The sequence below is a fragment of the Rhinatrema bivittatum genome, chromosome 2 (genome assembly GCF_901001135.1).
Source record: "Rhinatrema bivittatum chromosome 2, aRhiBiv1.1, whole genome shotgun sequence".
Classification (NCBI taxonomy): Eukaryota; Metazoa; Chordata; class Amphibia; order Gymnophiona; family Rhinatrematidae; genus Rhinatrema; species Rhinatrema bivittatum.
In genome coordinates, this window is record NC_042616.1 from 160,990,818 (window position 1) to 161,012,001 (window position 21,184).

The following is a 21,184-nucleotide window of genomic DNA, read 5'->3' on the forward strand; positions in this document are numbered from 1 at the left end:
TGGAGTTGGGACCACTTTACTGTGTCCCTGAAGGTCTCCTCTATATGCCTCTCAGTTTGCCTCAGCTCCTCCAGGTCTGCCACTCTGATTTCCAGAGACTGGACTCAGTCTGAGGTCCAGGCGCTCTTTGCACTGGGTGCACACATATAACCAATAGGAGGAAAATCATACAAGTGGCACTCAGTGCTAAAGACCAGAAAATCTAGGACTTCTGTCTGCATCTGAATTTTGATAAGGGGTAGGGTAGCTTTGGGGGAGCAGTTTTGCATACCCAGTAGTAGGTACAAACTGCAAAGTTCACATCATTGAAGATTTTCTGCTGTTTGAATCAATGAAAGATACAAAATAAGTTGATTTGTACAATGCACTCTACCTAGCTTCAAACAAGCTAGGTAGAGAGTGCAGCATGCTAGGTAGAGAGTGCATTGTACAAATCAACTCCTCTTGTACCTTTCATTGATTCAAACAGCAGAAAATCTTCAGTGATGATAACTTTGCTGTTTGTATCTCCTACTGTGTATGTAAAAGTGCCCCCTCTTACATTGGTATAAATAGTAAAGTGCCATATTGGTCTGTCTCTCTCTCTCTCTCTCTCCCCCTCTCCCTCCTAGGCATGTGCGATAAAAAAACTTTTCGCCTGTGAACGCACAGCTAACGCAGGCACAACACACAGAAAAAGGCTGGTTAAAGGCTGGTGTTCTGCTAATGAGGCTACAAAATAACATAAACTAAGGCAGCCTAAGGCCTGCTTTTGTTTGAGATATGGCCTGCTCTTGAAGATTTGGATTGGTCCTCAGGGGGCTCAAAGAGGGTTGCTAGGAAAGAGTCAGTGTTCGGGCAACTTGACAGCTGAGGGCTGCTCAGTGGAGCTGGAAGGCGAAGCTTCACTGTTGCATTGTAAACCTGGATTTTGAATGGGGAATATTAGTAAAGTGACTTGATATGACCAGACCTGGATAAAACACCCACTGTGAGTAATAAACTGAATCAAACTCTGTGTGGGTTGTACAAAATAGTTGTGCCTGTAAATAAATCCTTGGCATAAAGTATGAAGAACTGTGTTTGTGTCCAGAAAGAGACCTAACCTGATGATGTTCTTCCTAAATATCAGGGATAGGCAACTCTAGTCTTCAAATGGTCTGGTTTTCAGGATATCCATAATGAATATGCATGATAGATTTGCATGTGCTGCCTCCATTGTAGGCAAATGTATCTCATGCAAAGACCACAGTTGCCTACCCTGCTATATACTTTTCCCCACAACCACATGAAATCAAATATATTAACATTCTTTATTTTATAATTGCTAAATTATCTTATTTAAGTTCATCTTGGTTTTTTTTTTATCACTTTCAGATTTCATCTGCATTTTACAAACTTTGCAAAAAAAACCCCATTTTTAGTATTTTGTTATTTTTTTTAGTTAACTCTCATGTATTTGGTAATTTAAACACACTGCCAAGCTACAAATATTTCCTTAAGTATTATTTATCTTTTAAATGTAAAATTAAGGTTTCTTGGAAAACAGCTGTCATTTTAAATTACTATAAGCCATTGTTTTGTTTATAAATTTTTAATCAAAGTATGATGTGTACTGTGTGTTTTAATAAAATTTACTTGTACTACATCCCCATTATTTTCCTATTGTTTTTTATATCTTTTCTATTAATCTGAGCATGAACATACAAGAGCATGCTCAGATTAATGTCTTAATGTTGTTTGTCGAGGAGTTTGCACTATTTAATACCACATCTGTGCATCTCCTCTCTTTGAATCCACTAAGTATTTCCAAAGCTTTTTGACTCATTAGGACAAATTATTTTGAGTCTCAAATACTGACCTTTTGGTATGTTGTTAATAAGATTTTCTGGATGACAAGAATGTGCCTGCAGCACTGAATATACAGCTGTTTCCTTCCTAGAGCCAGTACTCAAGGGGTAAGGAGAGCTTCAGGTCAGCCAGCACCATTTTCAGCTCTGGAGCCAGCAAGGCAAGAAGGAGAGGAGCTCCCCATTTGCCTTAAGGAGCATCAGATAGGATGGGAGAGGGTGCTACCAACCAGTGGGCAGGATGTCTCAGCAAGCCATGATTACTTGTGGAGGGAAGGCAGCGGGGAGTTTAAAGCCCAGGTTTAAATCTTAGCAGGCCTTTCTTTTATATGGGGGAGTTAGGGGTTAGATCTGGGACCTTAGTATTCTGATGGTCTTATGAAAACTTAACTAAGGATGGGGTTAAATGTTTGTATTAGCTGTTGGGTTACCATAAATTGTGCAGCTTGACATATTTGCGGCAACCTATGAATGAGCTGCTTTGCATGCATTTGCAGGGGACACTGCACATTAATATTTTTTATGCACTAGGCATTAACAGTAACTTGGCAAACACATGAGTATGTGTTAAATAACGCATGTATTAATGCATATTATAGCAGGATTAATGCACTTTAAAGTTTGCATTGATGTGAATGCACTTTACAGCACAGACACTAAATCATCTCTTATTAACAGTCTGATAGCAAGGAAAATACCATTTTTATTTCTTATTGGCTAAAATTATATATTTGATTCATTTATTCTCTAAATAAAATAAAAATTGATTTAATCCTTCTTCATGTTCCAACCAGATCATAAAAAAGTCTTGAACAAAATGTTCCTATTCCATGACAGATGTAGACTTTCTGATTTTAGGTTTTAACTGAAAAATCCTGATAAAACACCCCAATACAAAAATAAATAAAATAGATATTTATTAGATAAATACCTAAAAAACACCACTTCCCCTAGTAATCTCTCAACTCCTCTATTGTGTACCTTTGATTCCTTGCTTTCATTTTGTGCCTTTTCCACCTGAACTACTCTTCAGCTGCAGAAATGTTTGTATGTGATTCAACTGGAAAAGTTGCACAACAATAGTATCTGCACTGTGAAAACACTGATAATCACTGATTTTTAGTACCCCCAAAGAACCCCTAATTAGCTGGAAAATAAACACCAAAGTTTACAATTTATAAATATCTAAAACCAGAAGTCTAGATATTTTTAGTCCAAACATTTCTAAGATTAGAAATAAATTCTTCCTCCCATAATTCTAACTCTACCTTGCCATTTACTATATCTGATCCTGCTGCACCTGAAATTGAAAGAGGATCGTCTTCCATAAAATCTGTTGCATTGGAGAGTGGTGAGGATATACTGGGACCAACCAAAATTACTTTATTGGATTTATGGAAATTAATTACTAAATTAGACAATAATGTGTCTCAGTCTATCTCTCAACTCAACACTTTTGTTTGAGTCTAGATCAGTTCTTGATTCACAAATGAAGCAGATACAGGAATTGGAAAAAACTACTACTGCTTTGAATTCTCAAATTTCACAAGATGAACAGCATGTAATGTTAAAAGGCTGTCTGAAAACGGTTTCTCTTAACATGGCTAAAGTCTGCACATTGTTCCTTGTTTCACAATGGGGTAAAATTTTAAAAGCCCTGTGCGCATAAATCCAGCCGGATTTACTCACGCAGGGGACTTGCGCGCCGGCGCACCTATGTTGCATAGGCCACCGGTGCGCACAAAGGCCCGGGACACGCGTACATCCCGGGGCTTTGCTTGGGGGGTGTCGGGGGCGGCGTGGCATTCAGGGGCGTTCTGGGGGCGAGGCTGTGGGTGTGGTGCCGGCCTGGGGGCATTCCGGGGGTGTGGCCGAGGCCTCCGAAGCAGCCCCCGGGCTGGGGAATGGCGCACCAGCAGCCAGCCAGGGCGCGCAAGTTAGTTAGGGACGGGGGTGGGTTAGATAGGGGAAGGGAGGGGAAGCCGGGGGAGGGGCCAAAAAAACTGTTCCCTTCAAGGCTGCTCTGATTTCGGAGCGGCCTTGAAGGGAACCGGGAAAGCCATCGGGGCTCCCTTTGGGTTCGGCGCGCACAAGGTGCAATGTGTGCACCCCCTTGCGCGCACCAACCCTGGATTTTATAACATGCACGCGGCAGCACGCGCTTGTTATAAAATCGGGTGTAGATTTGTTCACGCCAGGTTGCGCTAACAAATCTACGCCCGCATATATGTTTTAAGATCTGCCCCAATATGTGGACTTGTAGATGCATTGAGAAAAGGCATTCTCTGTAAAAAGGTGGAAAAATAGGGGTTTTAGGTCGGGGAGAAAAATAATGAGCCTAGATTGCATTTTAACATCTATGTGGATTATTTTGAATGAAAAAGCTATCCACCGTAAAAGTAGTTGCAAATGTCCTTAGCCATGGCATGCTTCAAAACAAAAGTTGCGGGTTAATTTTCAAAGGCTGGCGCGTGTAAAAACCGGGAGATGTGTGCATGGCCTGGCCGTGCACATAATGCAGGGATTTTTAAAGGCCCGCGGACATGCGTGTATCTCCCGGTTAATGCGGAAGAACCGGCAAAGCAAAAAAGAAGAGGACCGGGGTGGGGCATGAGCGAGCCGTGGACGGGCTGGGACAGTGCCATTAGGCACTGTCCTGGTGAAGCGTGCGCCAGCAGCCAGCCGGCCCACACAAGTTACTGCTGTTCCAGAGAGCAGGTAAATGCTGAAACAAAAAATAACCTAGTTAGGATTTTATGGGTTGGGGAGGATAGGAGAAAAGGCAGGCAGGGAAGGTAGGGGGTTAAAGAAGTTCCCTCCCAGTCCATTCCTTTATTGCATGTTACAAAATGGCCCCCCCCCACCCCCTGTGTACGTGAGTTGGCACTCGCGCAGCTAATACTGGGCTACTACCAATCTCGACAATAAAATCCGCCCATATGAACACCGTTCGAGAAAGAGCGTTTTCCATTGCCGGACCCAACCTGAGAATGGAAACTAACATCAAAGTCTTTAAGAAAGGAGTCAAAACATGGCTTTTTAACAAAGCATTTAATAACAACGGATGACTTTGATAATGTTTATTTTATTTTATTGTTATAGATTTTATGATTTTAAGATTTTATTTTCGGATGTATTAGCTGTTTTTTAGTTCTATTTTATATATTTTAGGCAAATTGGATAATATGTAATTAGATTTTAAATGTTTATTTTAATATGCAAATATGATTATTAATGCCTGACTTGGGATGTAAACCGACGTGATATGTTTTTACACGAATGCCGGTATACAAAAAAGAATAAATAAATAATAAATAATAATATACACGCACCGATATAAAATTGGGCACGCATGTGTGTGCGGGTAGCCAATTTTATAATATTTGCACGTCAACGCACATATGATTTAAAATTGGCGCATCTTTTAAAATTAACCTTTATGTATGGAGTTTCATTTTGAAAACTGGTCTTCCATCCAGTTCTTGAACCCTTTTCAAATTAAGGTTTTATATCTCTTAAGTATGGAATTGTATTTATAAGTCTTTCAAAAAATGGCATCAATATAATCAGGTACAGTTTGAAAAAGTGATCCTATTCCTAAGACAACTGGTCTGTGTTCTGGATTTTGTCTTTCTGTTTTTGAGCCCAATATTCAATATCTAGATAACTTAAAAGAGATATTCAGTGGCATAACTATGCTGTTGAATATAATTGGATAAGTTCTAGTTAGCCAGATAGGTTATACCTGTATAATTATAGACCTGCTATTGAGCAGGTCTAACTTATTCAATTAACTTAACTGGATAAGAGTGACTAAAGGCATTTATCTGGTTAATTTAACTGGATAAGTTGCTCCGACTCAATCCACTCATTTCCCACCCCCAAGATATCTGACCATCTACTTAGTCAGATAAATACTTATACAGCTAAATGTTGGCCACTGAACATAGCCAAATAGCAGCTGCCCAATTAGCTAGATAAGTCCCTATTTATCCAGCTAAGTGCCAATAAATATCATCCTCTTTAGGTAGATAATAGAACAAACAATAGGGTGATCAACTTTTAATATTGCTAATTGTCTAAATAATTAAATCCAATTCTTCCTTTAATTTGACCATAACATTGATCATCAGTCTTTTGCAACATTTCATCATTTACCTATCAAGTTACTGCTGTGCAATATTTTCCTGATCCATTTCAACTATATTTCCCATTTGTTATACTTCTTTATGTGCCACTCTCCTTCCAATTTAAAATGTCTATGCCTTTTACATTTTACATGAAAAATCAGGGGTTATCAACCTTCTTTGAGTACCTACTAGCTAGTTTTGTTTTCAGGATATCCACAATGAATATGCATGAGATATATTTGCATAAAAGGAAGGCAAATATATACAAATGTATGCAAATCTCTCATGCATATTCATGGTCAATATCTTGAAAACTAGAATGACTAAGGAGTACTTGAGGTCAGGGTTGAAAATGTCTGCTCTAAATCTGTAAGTACAAATTACTGAAACACACTTATCTGATAAAATATTAGGATACAGCATTGATTTAGATTTAAGAGATGTTTAAGTGTGGGCTGTATCTATAATTTTTCTATTTTATTATTGCATGGATATCATAATTTATCAGAGTAAAGAGATTCATATCTTCAGTCATATTTTCAGTAAACTCACAAATATATTCTATTATTTATAAATCCCAATTTATTCTTTTCAGACAAATAATCACTATCTAGAAAAATGCCTTTCATTTCAGATATTTCTTATTTTTCCCAAATTTATCTTATGAATAAATTTGAATATGATGGAAGGAAAGCTAATTCTCTTTACAGTACTTTTATAAGTCAGATTCTGAAATGAAATATCAATCTTTCTTAAGTCCTTACAGTATCTTCTGCTGTGCCCAGTATTTTGGATTCTCTTTCCTGCACTTTATTACTACTGTTTCTTTTTTCTCTCCTCTTGATGTTTTCTTTTATTTTATCATAGACTCCACAAAGGTAAATTGTTCTCTCTCTTAGAATTTTCAATTTCTGATTTGACATATTCCACTCTGAAGAGGTAATTTTTCTTAATCTTCCACGAGAGACATTGTTATACCCCATTAAATATATTTTGGTTTTCCAATTAAAGATCTTGTTTTGTGAATAATACTCTGTCTCTCTGAAATTCATATTGCTTTAGGGAAATTATTTCAGGTCATTCACAACTCCGACAGGCACTATATGTAGACCACCATTCTGTCTATAACCACCCTCCCCTCTTTTCCCTTGATACCCTGAAAGAAATCCAGATACACACTAATTATTTTGAGAAGAAATACTTTCATAAGTGGACATGCATGGTCACAGAATATATAACTCAAACAAGGAATTTATGTCAATTAACAGAACAATTCCCATAGCCAAACATTTTATAACTTAACTTGAGTTAATGACTCCCACACACAGCTCTAACAGCCTAGTCTCATATCATGCAAACATCCATTAGACATCAGTATAAAAGCCAACCCCTTCTGCACTGCATGTGGCAGGGACATATGACCCTCAAAGCCTCATCTAAGCAGCTCTGCAATCTGAACCTTGACTGCCAATAAAAACATCTTTTCTGTGGTCACTACCCCTCTCAGTAAAAGAGATTAGTGGATCCCTCAGTAGATGGAGTAAACCTGTGTTGTAGAGCATTCTGATCCTAGCCGTAAAAGTCATGGCTTGAGCAATATCTTACTAGAGTTATGACAATCTCTTGCAACAAAAGTGGGGGCAGGAAATCCTGTTTCCTTTAGTCTATGCTTACCATGACTCCACAATTTACTGTGTGTGTCCTCCTTAATGTGGTTACACATGGTGGTGACACCTTGCTTGCCCTGTGCTCACCATCACCTTTTTGCAGCCATGCCTAATCATTAAACTTTCCAGCATATCTTAGAACATAAGAACATAACATAAGATATGCCATACTGGGTCAGACTAAGGGTCCATCAAGCCCAGTATCCTGTTTCCAACAGTGACCAATCCAAGTCACAAGTATCTGGCACGTACCCAAACATTAGATAGATCACAAGCTATCGCTTATTAATTACTGTAATAGCAGTTTATGGATTTATTCTCTAGAAACGTATACAAACCTTTTTTAAACCCAGTTACACTAACTGCTGTAACCACGTCCTCTGGCAATGAATTCCAGACCTTAACTATGCACTGAGTGAAAAAGAATGTTCTTTGATTTGTTTTAAATGAGCTGCTTGCTAACTTCATGGAGTACCCCCTGGTCCCTTGTATGCTGCTGTTAAAGATACGCAGGTTCATATCCAAGAGATACATCCCATTCTGATTAGTACATCCCAGGACAACTTTCAACTATAAACTTGTGTGAAATTGAGAAACCCCTAATGATATACACAAACTTATGCATTCACTTATTCAACTTTTTTCTGGTTCTTTCAATGGACTGGTGTGATCTCCCACCATAATTAGGTCCAGATAATGACTGATAATGGGAAAAACTCAGCGACTGAAATACAGTCTCTCTCTGTCTCTTTTGTACAAGCTCCACACTGCGCATTGATGTTAAGTCATTGCCACCAAAATGGAGGACCACCACTCAGGGAGGAGCTAGTGACTTTTTCTTCTGTAAGATTAATGGCATTTCTCATTTTTCCTTCCAGTACAAGGATAGGCCGTTATTAGTCAGACCCAGGTGCTCTCCCAAATGCTTGTCTATGGATCTCTTATGTGCCCAAGGCACAAATGAATGTCTGCAACAAATCCACACCATCTCAACTGACTCCCTGTACCAGGAGTAAACAAACAACACATTAGCAATTAAGTAAATAGATGCTGAATAGCAGTGATTCTCAACCAGTGTGTTGCAACACACCAGTGTGTCGCTAAGCACCAGCAGGTTTGTCGCAGCTTCCTGGTATCCCGATGCCCCAGTTCCTTTTCCTTCCCTCTCCTCCATTGCAGTGAGACACAGACATTCTTCCACTAACACTGCTGTCATTCCAGAAGAGGAAGTGATGTACAGGGGGGCATGCAGGACGAAGAGAGGACAATGCTACATAAAGTAATGGCAGCAGCGCAAACTCAGACTAAAATGAGGCATAGCCAGCAATCTGCGATGGGTGACGGAGCGGAGTTAGCCTCTGTGGCTGATGGGATTCTTCTTTCTTGTGCTGCAGGGGCTGGAGGAAGAGATTGCTGTAGCTGTCATTTGTGCTGGGGGGGGGGGTGTCGTGAGTGAAAGCGAACCAAACAGTGTATGTGTGTGTGTGTGTGAGAGAGAGAGAGTGCATGAGTGTGTGACTGAGATCATGTTTGTAAGAGAGAGTGTGTGTATGCAAGTGTGATGCAGAGTATGTGTCTAAGTAAGAGAGTGTGCATGTATGTGAGAGCAGGTATGTAAGAGAGACAGCATGTAGGTGATGTTTCTGAGAGAGACTGGTCGGGGAATGAGACAGGACTCCAGAGGTCACAGAGAGCGATCCAGGCTTCAAACTCCACAGCCCCAGCTTCCAGAGGCCCCGCACCACTTGCAGAAGAGAAGGACCGGAAGCGCGCACCTCAAACTTCCTTACTATACTCTATCCATTTACCTTGCATTATCTTATCTGTTTACTAGACCTTATCTATTTTTATTTAGTTTTATATGTTTTGATTTTACGTGGTAATTGTGTTTGGTAGGAGAAATTTGTTTCAGTTTTTATATAAAAGCAATCTAATTCAAAACTAGAGTTAATAAGTTGGATAACTAGGAAGATATAGATAGATTAATTGGTGTGTTTTGAGGGTTATTGCCAGACACATATAAAATAAATCCATAGACTAAAAGTAGTTTAGGTTAGCTTTATATCCCTGCTCCCTTAAACATTTTAAATCGGTAACACATCAAAATAATTATGATGCAGGAAGAACTGAAAAATGAAATTGCGGACCTGCTATAGGAAGTTTGCAAACTATCAATAACATCATCTATGGTACCTGAAGACTGGAAGGTTACCAATGTAATGTAAGTTTTTAAAAAGGGATCAAGGAAATTACAGACCAATGAGTTTAACGTCTGTACCAGAAAAAATGGTAGAATCTATCATAAAGAACAAAATTGCTGAGCATATAAGAACATAAGAACAAAAGAAATTGCCATGCTGAGTCATTCCAAGGGTCCATCAAGCCCAGCATCTTGTTTCCAACAGAGGCCAAACCAGGCCACAAGAACCTAGCAAGTACCCAAACACCAAGAAGATCCCATGCTACTGATGCCAGTAATCGCCAAGGCCATTCCCTAGTCAACTTGATTAATAGCAGTTAATGGACTTCTCCTCCAAGAATGTATCCAAACCTTTTTTAAACCGAGCTACATTAACTGCACTAACCAACAACAAATTCCAGAGCTTAATTGTGTGCTGACTGAAAAAAAAATTTCTCCAATTAGTCTTAAATGTGCCACTTGCTAACTTCATGGAGTGCCCTTAGTCCTTCTATTATCTGAAAGTGTAAATAACCGATTCACATCTACTCATTCAAGATCTCATCTCTCATTATTTTAAAGACCTCTATCATATCCCCATCAGCCGTCTCTTCTCCAAGCTGAACAGCCCTAACCTCTTCAGCTTTTCCTCATAGGGGAGCTGTTTCATCCTCTTTATTATTTTGGTCGCCCTTCTCTGTACCTTTTCCATTGCAACTATATCTTTTTTGAGATGCGGCAACTAGAAATGTACACTGTATTCAAGGTGCGGTCTCACCATGAAGCGATACAGAGGCATTATGACATTTTCTATTTTGTTAACCATTCCCTTCTTAATAATTTCTTACATTCGTTTGTTTTTTTGACAGCTGCAGCACACTGAGCCGACGATTTTAAAGTGTTATCCACTATGATGCCTAGATCTTTTTCCTGGGTGGTAGCTCCTAATATGGAACCTAACATCGTGTAACTACAGCAAGGGTTATTTTTCCCTATATACAACATCTTGCACTTGTCCACATTAAATTTCATCTGCCTTTTGGATGCCCAATCTTCCAGTTTCACAAGGTCCTCCTGCAATGTATCACAATCCGCTTGTGATTTAACTACTCTGAATAATTTTGTATCATCTTCAAATTTGATAACCTCACTTGTCGTATCCCTTTCCAGATTATTTATAAATATATTGAAAAGCACCGGTCCAAGTACAGATCCCTGAGGCACTCCAGTGTTTACCCTTTTCCACTGAGAAAATTGACCACTTAATCCTACTCTCTGTTTCCTGTCTTTTAACCAGTTTGTAATCCATGAAAGGACATCACCTCCTATTCCATGACTTTTTAGTTTTCATAGAAGCCTCTCATGAGGGACTTTGTCAAACGCCTTCTGAAAATCCAAATACACATCTACTAGTTCACCTTTATCCACATGTTTATTAACCCCTTCAACAAATGAATCAGATTTGTGAGGCAAGACTTCCCTTGAGACAAATCCCACATAGATTTAGCCAAAGGAAGTCTTGCCTTACAAATCTGCTACATTTTTCTGAAGGTGAAAACATGTGGATAAAGGTGAGCGGGATGATATAGTATATCTGGATTTCCAGAAAGCATTTGACAAAGACGCTCATGAGAGACTTCTTAGGAAATTAGAAAGTCATGGGATAGGAGGCAGCTGTCCTGTTGTGGATTGCCAACTGGTTAAAAGATGGAAAACAGAGAGTAGGGCTAAATGAGAGTTTTTCCCAATGGAAAAAGGTGATCTGTTCTGGGACTGATGCCTCTTAATATATCTATAAATGACCTGAAAATGGGAACAAGTGAGGTGATCAAATTTGCCGATGACACAAAGTTATTCTAAATCGTCAAATCACGAGGATTGAGAGAAATTGCAAGAGGTCACTGCAAAACTGGGAGACTGGGCATGCAAATTGCAAATGGAATTTAATGTAGAGCAGTGCAAATTGATGCACTTAGGGAAGAGAAACCCAAATTATAGCTACAAAATGCAAGGTTCCACATTAGGAATCACCTTCAGGAAAAAAAAGGTCTAGGAAGTCATCATTGAAAATATGTTGAAATCTGCTCGGTGTGCAGCAGCAGCCAAGAAAGCAAATAGAATATTAGGGATTATTAAGAAAGGAATAGAGAACAGCATAATTCCTCTGTATCGCTCCATGGTACAACCTCATCTTGAGTATTATGTTCAGTTCTGGTGACCACATCTCAAGAAATATATAGCAGAATTAGAAAAGATATAGAGAAGGGTAACCAAGATGATAAAGGGGATTGAACAATTCCCCTATGAAGAAAGGCTAAAGAGATTAGGACTTTAGAAGAGATGGCTGAGGGGAGATATGATAGTAGGGTTGCCAACTGGCTCCAGATTTTCAGGACAGGTTGACGAAGTCCTGGTTTTACTCCCCTGCATGCAGGTAATTATATTCTTGCTTTTCTTAGGGAATGCAATAGGGAAATCAGAATAAGTCCCAGCATACACTGGGGCAAAATTGGGTTGAATCAACATGTCCTGAAAATCTGAAGCCAGTTGGCAACCCCATATCATAGAGGTCTATAAAATAATCAGTAGAATGAAATGGGTAAACTTTAATCAGTTGTTTACTCTTTTGAAAAGTGCAAAGACCAGGGGACAAACAATGAAATTACCAGGTAATACATTTAAAACTAAGAGAAAATATTATTTTACTCAATGCATAATTAAGCTCTGGAATTCATTGCCAGAGGATGTGGTGAAAGCTATTAGTATAGCTGCATTTAAAAAAGGTTTGGACAAGTTCCTGGAGAAAAAGTCCATTAACAATTATTAAGGGAGAGTTGCAGAAATCCACTGCTTATTCTTAGGATAAGCAGCTTAGAATCTATCTACCCCTTGGGATCCTGCCAGGTACTTGTGACCTGACTTGGCCACTGTTGGAAACACGATACAGGTTTTGATGGACTCTTGGTCTGACTCAGTATGGAAAGCCTTATGTTCTTATGTTCTTAGGTGCGTGTGTGTGTGTGTGTGTGTGTGTGTGAGAGAGAGAGAGACAGAGAGAGATCGTGGGAATGGAAAGCCTGTATGTGAGCATGAGAGAGAGAGAAACTGGTTGGGAAGGTGACACGTTTGTGCATGAGAGAGATGGTCAGGGAGGTGACTGGTATGTGTATGAGGAAGAAAAACTGATCAGGGAGGTGATGTGTGTGTGTGTGTGTGAGAGAGAGAGAGAGAGAGAGAGAGAGAGACTAGTCAGGGAAGTGCTGGAATGAGAGAGAGCAAGCGAGACTTTTTGGGGAGGTGACTGGTTAAAGACTGGTCCTAAGCCCTAAGATAGAGGACCATGAGGACAGAGCTTCAGTAGCCCCTGCTGCTTCTGGTGTGTGCTACTGGCCTGAAAGGGAAAGGAGTAGGAGAGTTGCCGGAAAGGGTAAGTAAAGGTGGCTTTTTAAGTTTATTTTTCTTGATTGACTACCATTTTAATTATTGGGTTATTATATGATGTGTGTGCTGTTTTGAAATATTTTATTGGTGTTTGGAGAATTTTTAATAATGTTTGATTTTGTAATGGTTTGATGTTATTCTCTTCAACTGTTTTAAAACATTTATTCTGTTTATTAGTACAGTTTTACAATTATTTTATATTTCTTGATTTTATTGTTTTATGTTGTATGATGAATGTATAAATAGAAATGTGCAGACAAAAACTATACTAGAAACAGCAAGAAGCCATACTTTGAGTGTATGCAATGCAACAATGGAAAAACAAAAACATTAATTTTATGGTCACTTTATCTATATTTGGTGAAGTTTTGTCAGTGTTCTGCATGTGTGACTAAGGTAAAGGTATTCTGTAAGCTTGTGGTTTCTGTGTAGGGATCTATAGCAGCTTGGTTTGTTCTGTTTCCCTAAAAGGAGGTGTATTTGAGTTTAGAGCCTAGTTTAATATTTGTAGTGTTCCCTTTTCATAGGTATGGTTATTACTGTTTGAGTGTTCCATAATACAGGTGTAACTTTGTGCAGATTTGTTTGTGTGCATTGTTGCAGATCTTGGGAGTATGTTAGATGCTATATTTGTTTCCATTTTTCCAGTTTTGCACTGCATGCAGAATGGTTTTTTGGGTTTCTATTCCAGTTTCTGTCTCCATATTTGTAATTTGGAGTCTCTCTGTACTTGGTGAAGGTCTGTTCTATATGTGTGACTGAAGTGAGGTATTTTACTAGCCTGTAGGTTTTTTTTCAGTCTTATTTGTTGTGTTTTTTTCAATGGCACATGTATTGATGGTAAACTGTCTTTTCATAAGTATGGTTATTGTGCCTGATTGAAGAAGGAGTTTGTTTTGCTGTTACTGAGATGACACCAGAACCAGAATATCATTTTGTATGGTGAGTTGTACAGGGAATGTCCTTGTTTTGCTTTGCAACCATTGTTGTGGATGGGGGTGCGGGTTCCTGTGGATGCAGAGTATATGTTTACTAGGGATGTGAATCGTGTGCCATATCGTCTTAACGATTGAAATCGTGTGGCAGGAGAAGAAAATCGTGTTAGGCATCATTATTTCGTTGAAAAATCGTTAAAAATCGTTTTTTCCGATTAGTGCACACTAACGGGAGTTAGTGCGCACTAACTCCCAGTTAGTGAGTTAGTGCGCACTAACAGAAATTGATACAATTTGACACTTTTCAGGTCAGTTTAGGAATGAATATGTATTCCTATTGGCTGCCCTCTTATTTATTCATGTTACCAAGGTTCCCACTGACAGTATATGGGGGATGGGAAATGGAAACAGTTGGTAGCTTGATAAAAAAAGTAATGTGATCAGTCAATGTGATTAGAACTTGTGCCCTAACCCTGATACCAGGGGTGTTGTGATCTTCCTGCACACAGTGCCCTAACCCTGGCACCAGGGGTGTTGTGATCTTCATGCACACAGTGCCCTATCCCTATTAATACCAGGAGTGTTGTGATCTTCCTGCACACAGTGCCCTAACCCTGGCACCAGGGGTGTTGTGATCTTCCTGCACACAGTGCCCTATCCCTATTAATACCAGGAGTGTTGTGATCTTCCTGCACACAGTGCCCTAACCCTGATACCAGTGGTGTTGTGATCTTCCTGCACACAGTGACCTAACCCTGGCACCAGGGGTGTTGTGATCTTCATGTACACACAGTGCCCTATCCCTATTAATACCAGGAGTGTTGTGATCTTCCTGCACACAGTGCCCTAACCCTGGCACCAGGGGTGTTGTGATCTTCATGCACACAGTGCCCTATCCCTATTAATACCAGGAGTGTTGTGATCTTCGTGCACACAGTGCCCTAACCCTGGCACCAGGGGTGTTGTGATCTTCCTGCACACAGTGCCCTATCCCTATTAATACCAGGAGTGTTGTGATCTTCCTGCACACAGTGCCCTAACCCTGATACCAGTGGTGTTGTGATCTTCCTGCACACAGTGCCCTAACCCTGGCACCAGTGGTGTTGTGATCTTCCTGCACACAATGCCCTAACCCTGGCACCAGGGGTGTTGTGATCTTCATGTACACACAGTGCCCTATCCCTATTAATACCAGGAGTGTTGTGATCTTCCTGCACACAGTGCCCTAACCCTGGCACCAGGGGTGTTGTGATCTTCCTGCACACAGTGCCCTATCCTATACCAGGAGTGTTGTGATCTTCCTGGACACAGTGCCCTAACCCTGACACCAGGGGTGTTGTGATCTTCCTGCACACAGTGCCCTATCCCTATTAATACCAGGAGTGTTGTGATCTTCCTGCACAGTGCCCTAACCCTGACACCAGGGGTGTTGTGATCTTCCTGCATGCAGTGCCCTATCCCGCCTGCATTACTAGTGAGAGGCTGGCTTCACAGACAGGGGGGAGCTTCCTGACCCTCACTCCTCCCCTCCCCATGTCCCAGCCAGTGAATGGTGTGTGGGTGAGGGGGGGGGGGAGGATGGTGAGGCTGAAACAGCTCCTTCCCTGCATTACTAGTGAGAGGCTGGCTTCACAGACAGGGGGGAGCTGCCTGACCCACACTCCTCCCCTCCCCATGTCCCAGCCAGTGAATGGTGTGTGGGTGAGGGGGGGGGAGGATGGTGAAGGGTGAGACAGCTCCTTCCCTGCATTACTAGTGAGAGGCTGGCTTCACAGACAGGAGGGAGCTGCCTGACCCTCACTCCTCCCCTCCCCATGTCCCAGCCAGTGAATGGTGTGTGGGTGAGGGGGGGGGGGAGGAGGATGGTGAAGGGTGAGACAGCTCCTTCCCTGCATTACTAGTGAGAGGCTGGCTTCACAGACAGGGGGGAGCTGCCTGACCCTCATTCCTCCCCTCCCCATGTCCCAGCCAGTGAATGGTGTGTGAGTGAGGGGGGGGGGGAGGATGGTGAAGGGTGAGACAGCTCCTTCCCTGCATTACTAGTGAGAGGCTGGCTTCACAGACAGGGGGGCGCTTCCTGACCCTCACTCCTCCCCTCCCCATGTCCCAGCCAGTGAATGGTGTGTGGGTGAGGGGGGGGGGAGGATGGTGAACGGTGAGACAGCTCCTTCCCTGCATTACTAGTGAGAGGCTGGCTTCACAGACAGGGGGGAGCTTCCTGACAAAAATAACAAAAATAATAAACAAACAAGTTCTAGTCACATGAGTGATGATCATCACGTTACTTTTTTTGTCAAGCTTCCAACTGTTTCCATTTCACATCCCCCCAACCATTACCTCAGTGGGAACCTTGGTAACATCAATAGATAAGAGCACAGCCAGCCAATAGGAATACATATTCATTCCTAAGTGACCTTTACTGACCTGGGAAGTGTCAACACTTTGTTTCATTTTCTGTTGGTGTTCGTGAGTTTCCAGTTCCATTTCCCATCCCCCCAACCATCACCTCAGTGGGAACCATGGTAACATCAATAGATAAGAGGGCAGCCAGCCAATAGGAACACATATTCATTCCTAACTGACCTTTACTGACCTGGAAAGTGTCAATTTGTATCATTTTCTGTTAGTGCGCACTAACGGGAGTTAGTGCGCACTAACGGTTATTGCGCACTAACTCCCGTTAGTGCGCACTAACACGATTTAATGATTTTTAACGATAAATCGTTAGAATTTCTATTGTATTGTGTTCTATAACGATTTAAGACGATATTAACATTATCGGACGATAATTTTAATAGTTGAAAAACGATTCACATCCCTAGTAGCCGGGCCCCTTCTAAAATGCGTGCGGTGCATACAAGGCCCAGCCATGCATGTAACTCCCATTACGCGCAGAAGTGTCGGGCCGAAGAAAAGAGGTGGTCCAGGGGGCGGGGGGGGGGGGAGCGGGGCTTGAGGCGTTGGTACAGTGGCCATTTGCTGCTGTGGTGGGGAACCGTGCGCTGGCACTCTGCCGGCGTGCGCAACTTGCTACTTCTCCTGTTGAGGAGCAAAAGGTAAAATAAAAACAGGCAGCTAGGATAGGGATAGGGGGTGGGGAGGAAAGGAGAGGAGAGGGGAAGGGAGGTTAGGATAAGGGGTAGGGAACTGGGGAAGGCTGTGATGCATCACCCCCCCTTGCGCGCACTGCCCTGGATTTTATAACATGTGCGCACTGGCCCACGCATGTTATAAAATCGCGCATCCATGTGCACGCGCCAGGTAGCGTGCGCACCTGGACGCGCACGTGTATGTTTAAAAATCTACCCCTATGTGCATATTCAGGCAACCTCATTCCTGGCTCATTTTGCTCTCACCTGATGAAGAGAATATAACTTGAAACCTAGTCACAAATGTATCAAGCTGGCCAGTAAAAAGGTGTCACCTACAACTCTTTTGTGGACCTTTATTTTTATGCTGCCAAATGACTGAAATTATTGCATTAGTTCCTATATTTAATTTCTATTTACTGCACTACAGTTGTAGTATGTACCATTATATGCTTGTGATCTTATCAGAGTCAAAAATGCCATCTCTGACCTTATTATAATTATAGATAAATTTCTGTTATCAGATATAATTCAAATCCGCATCTGGCATGACCTCAGTTAATGTCTTCTTTCAGGACACAATTTGCCACAAGCTGTAAAAGAAGACTTATCCAAGGGCTGTTAGGTCAATTATAAGGGTTTATGCTTATTCCCTTGAGAAATTAAAAATTTTAAACTCATTTCCACTTTCTTTGCATTTACCCTTGGGAGCTAAATAGGTGACCATTTTTAATTTAGAGTAACATATAACAGATTTTTCATGAAAAATGCACTTTATTGGCCTAATACAAACTAATTACAAACCTAGTTGAGTATTTAATGCAATTTTCCCCTTGTTCACACCCTCATTTATTCATTTGTTAACTTGTTTTATTTGTTCAATGTAAAGTGCCATGCTTGGCGTTTGTTTGTGTTACACTGTAAACCGATGTGATATCCTGGATGAATGTCGGTATATAAAAATTTTAAATAAATAAATAAATAAATAAATAAAATAATAAGCATTTTCATTGTTTAACTTAAACTACAATTTTTATTTCACTTAAATTTAGAACTTCATTTTTTTGCATTCTAAGCATGACATCTTCAGATTGTACTTTTTCTAGCACACAACCCAAAATGTAATACAGTGGAGCACCTTACATCTGAATTCCCTTTATCCAAAACTCCCAAAATCCAGAAAAACTCTTGGAATTTGGCCTGTGTTCTGTTTTCCAAAATTGGTTGGCTTCATATGTTACATTATCCAGAAAATGTTCCATTATTCAAAATTATTCTACCAGAAAACTCCCATATTCTGTAATTTCCATTATCCAGAAAAATCCATTACCCAGAACAAGCCTACATAATACATTTTGAATGTTTATGCATACCCAGAGAGCACTATAAAAACAAATCATTACATACTACATTTTTTAAAATAAAGCATTTCCTATTTAGATTTTTACTTTACCTTGCTTAATTACATAATTTTGTTTAAACACAAAGCATCAGGAAAGTATGTTGTAAACCTTCAATGAGATCTTTTTTTAGTCTTCCTAGGAGTTAACTGTTAGGTATCTTCCTTCCATTCCTTTTACACAGAAATATCAATCAGCAGGCATTTTGCACAAGCTGCACAGCTGGCTGAGAGATACAGAAATCTATCCCATGGGACCGAAGAAAGATTTGTCTGTTGGACTTTCTCTGCTAATTGTTTTCATATGCAGAATACAAGGTTATAGTGACTACAAAGAAAAATTACAACCAAGATAAAAACAAGAAGGAAGGAAAATCAGCAGCCAAAATGTTGCTCAAGTCTTTAGGACAAGGCTGCAGTATAGATTTAACATGCAAAAAACAGAAGGAAGATTTAGTTCACAACTGTCAGACTAATAATGTGCATTGTTATAAAATTTCCAAATAATGTTTAAAAATCATGGGTAGGACTACAGTCTCTGTATGACTCAAATGGGTTGCCCCATTTATTTTTTTTGTTTTTCTTTAGAGAATTCTGCTTTTATTCAGCTCAACAGCTGAATAAAACTCCAAACTTCAATTCCAATGAAGATGGTTATTGTTTATTGTTTTAAAATTAATTAAATGTATCCGAGAAATGGCATTTATGTTTTGGACTATGGGAGCTTTGCAGAAATCTCCCCATGCTATCTTTTGTACAACTTATTACATTGCCAATAAAAACTTTAATGCATTCAATGAAACAAAGTCCTCTTGGAAAACATTTTGTCTTTGCTTGTGATAGTTGATTGGGAAACCTGTGGATATTTCTCAAGTATGTAAAGTAGATATTAACTTTTAAGGGGGAAAATGTTTTTTTAGGTTATTAAAGGCTATAAAAGAATGCAACAGAGCTGGGTAACAGAAATGACTGCTAAAGGGACAAGTTTGATAGAAGAGAAGATTTTAGGTAGAAGAAATAAATTACAGGAACAGGTTGAGCAACTATAGAAAGCTACCCTTTTACAATAATGTGTTCACCACAAAATAAAGCTTAGATTAATTTAATAGCTCTGGGGCGGATTTTAAAAGGGTTACGCGCGTAAGTTGGTTTCGGAGCGGCCTTGGAGGGAACGGGGAAAGCCATCGGGGCTCCCCTTGGGCTCGGCGCGCGCAAGGTGCACAAGTGTGCATCCCCTTGCGCGCGCCAACCCTGGATTTTATAACATACGTGCACAGCGCGCACAAATGTACCCCACGCGCGCACTAAATTTAAAATCAGCCCCTCTGTTTTTACAATGTCACTATGATAAAATATCTTAATATATCTATTTTCTAATACCAAAAGTACATATTTAAATTTTGTTTCCTTACAGAATAGGTTTCATAGACTTATGTTGCCTACAGAATTACCGAGCCCCTCTATGTTTTAATGTTTGTCTACTATTCTGTCAGACCCTAAGCTTGTGTTTAATCATCACACTCTGAGCCTTGTTAATAAAAGGATTTTCCCAAGGGCATAAAATAGGCGCAAAGCCCTCATAAAACAGGTCCATTGACTGCTAATGTAGAAAAAAACAAATCATTAAAAGAAAGTATAATTATAAAGTATATCCACAACGAGGATAAAAGGGTTTAATAGTACCCGTCTTACCTTCTCATTGACTTACCAAGCCACTAATGTTCTTGAGCTTGGAAGCAGACAGGTTTTATTTTCTGGATTTATTATCATGGGATACAGCAGGAGCTGAGCATCTACTGTCACTACCGGCCTCGCTCTGAATGCAAAAATAAGAGACGCTTAATACTCATAGCAGACATTTTCCAATCCGAATTAATGGACGTGTGCATCCTAGCTATACTTAAAATGCTGAATTTGCTGAGCTTTGGGATAGTATTTTTAAAATCTCCTTTGGTTTGTTTATTTTGATTTATATTCTGCACTTCAAAGCAGATTACACTCAGGCACTGTAGGTATTTCCTTATCCCCAGAGGGCCTCATTTACTAAGCATTTTTCCTATAGGCACAGAATGGGAGAAAAAACTTAGTAAATCAGGCCCTAAGTTTGTACCTGAGGCAATCGAGGACAAGGTGACTTACTCCAGGTCACAAAGAGAAACAGTGAGATTTGAACTAGGGTTTACAATCTACTGCTCTAACCACTAGGCTAGCCCTCTACTTCTATACATTATAGGGCTAGTGGAGTCTGGCAGTTTTATTGCCTGTCCAGAAATATTGGTGATAGTGACAAAAATAAGCTATTCAATATTTGTAGTCCATTCTGGTAATTTGATGTATTTTGTCTAACAATGATGCACCTCTCCACTTAAACAGATATGCGAATAAGCAGAAAATGAATATATACATCTCAGAAACCCCCCTTGAGATTATGGAAACACCTTTGTATCTATAGAAATGCATGATGTGTTATGCTATTTCAGCAGCAGGAATTACCAGATCAGTCTTTCATGAAAAT

At 40.2% G+C, this 21,184-nt stretch overlaps 1 protein-coding gene across 1 annotated transcript in view; it reads right to left on the reverse strand.

The window, feature by feature from the left end:
- The window catches only part of ITGA8 (integrin subunit alpha 8), a 560,404-nt gene that overhangs the window by 265,547 nt on the left and 273,673 nt on the right, over nt 1-21,184 (reverse strand). The window contains exon 15 of the mRNA XM_029588821.1: nt 20,378-20,485. Within this exon, the coding sequence (XP_029444681.1) occupies nt 20,378-20,485 (108 nt within the window). The remainder of the gene's footprint in view (nt 1-20,377; nt 20,486-21,184) is intronic.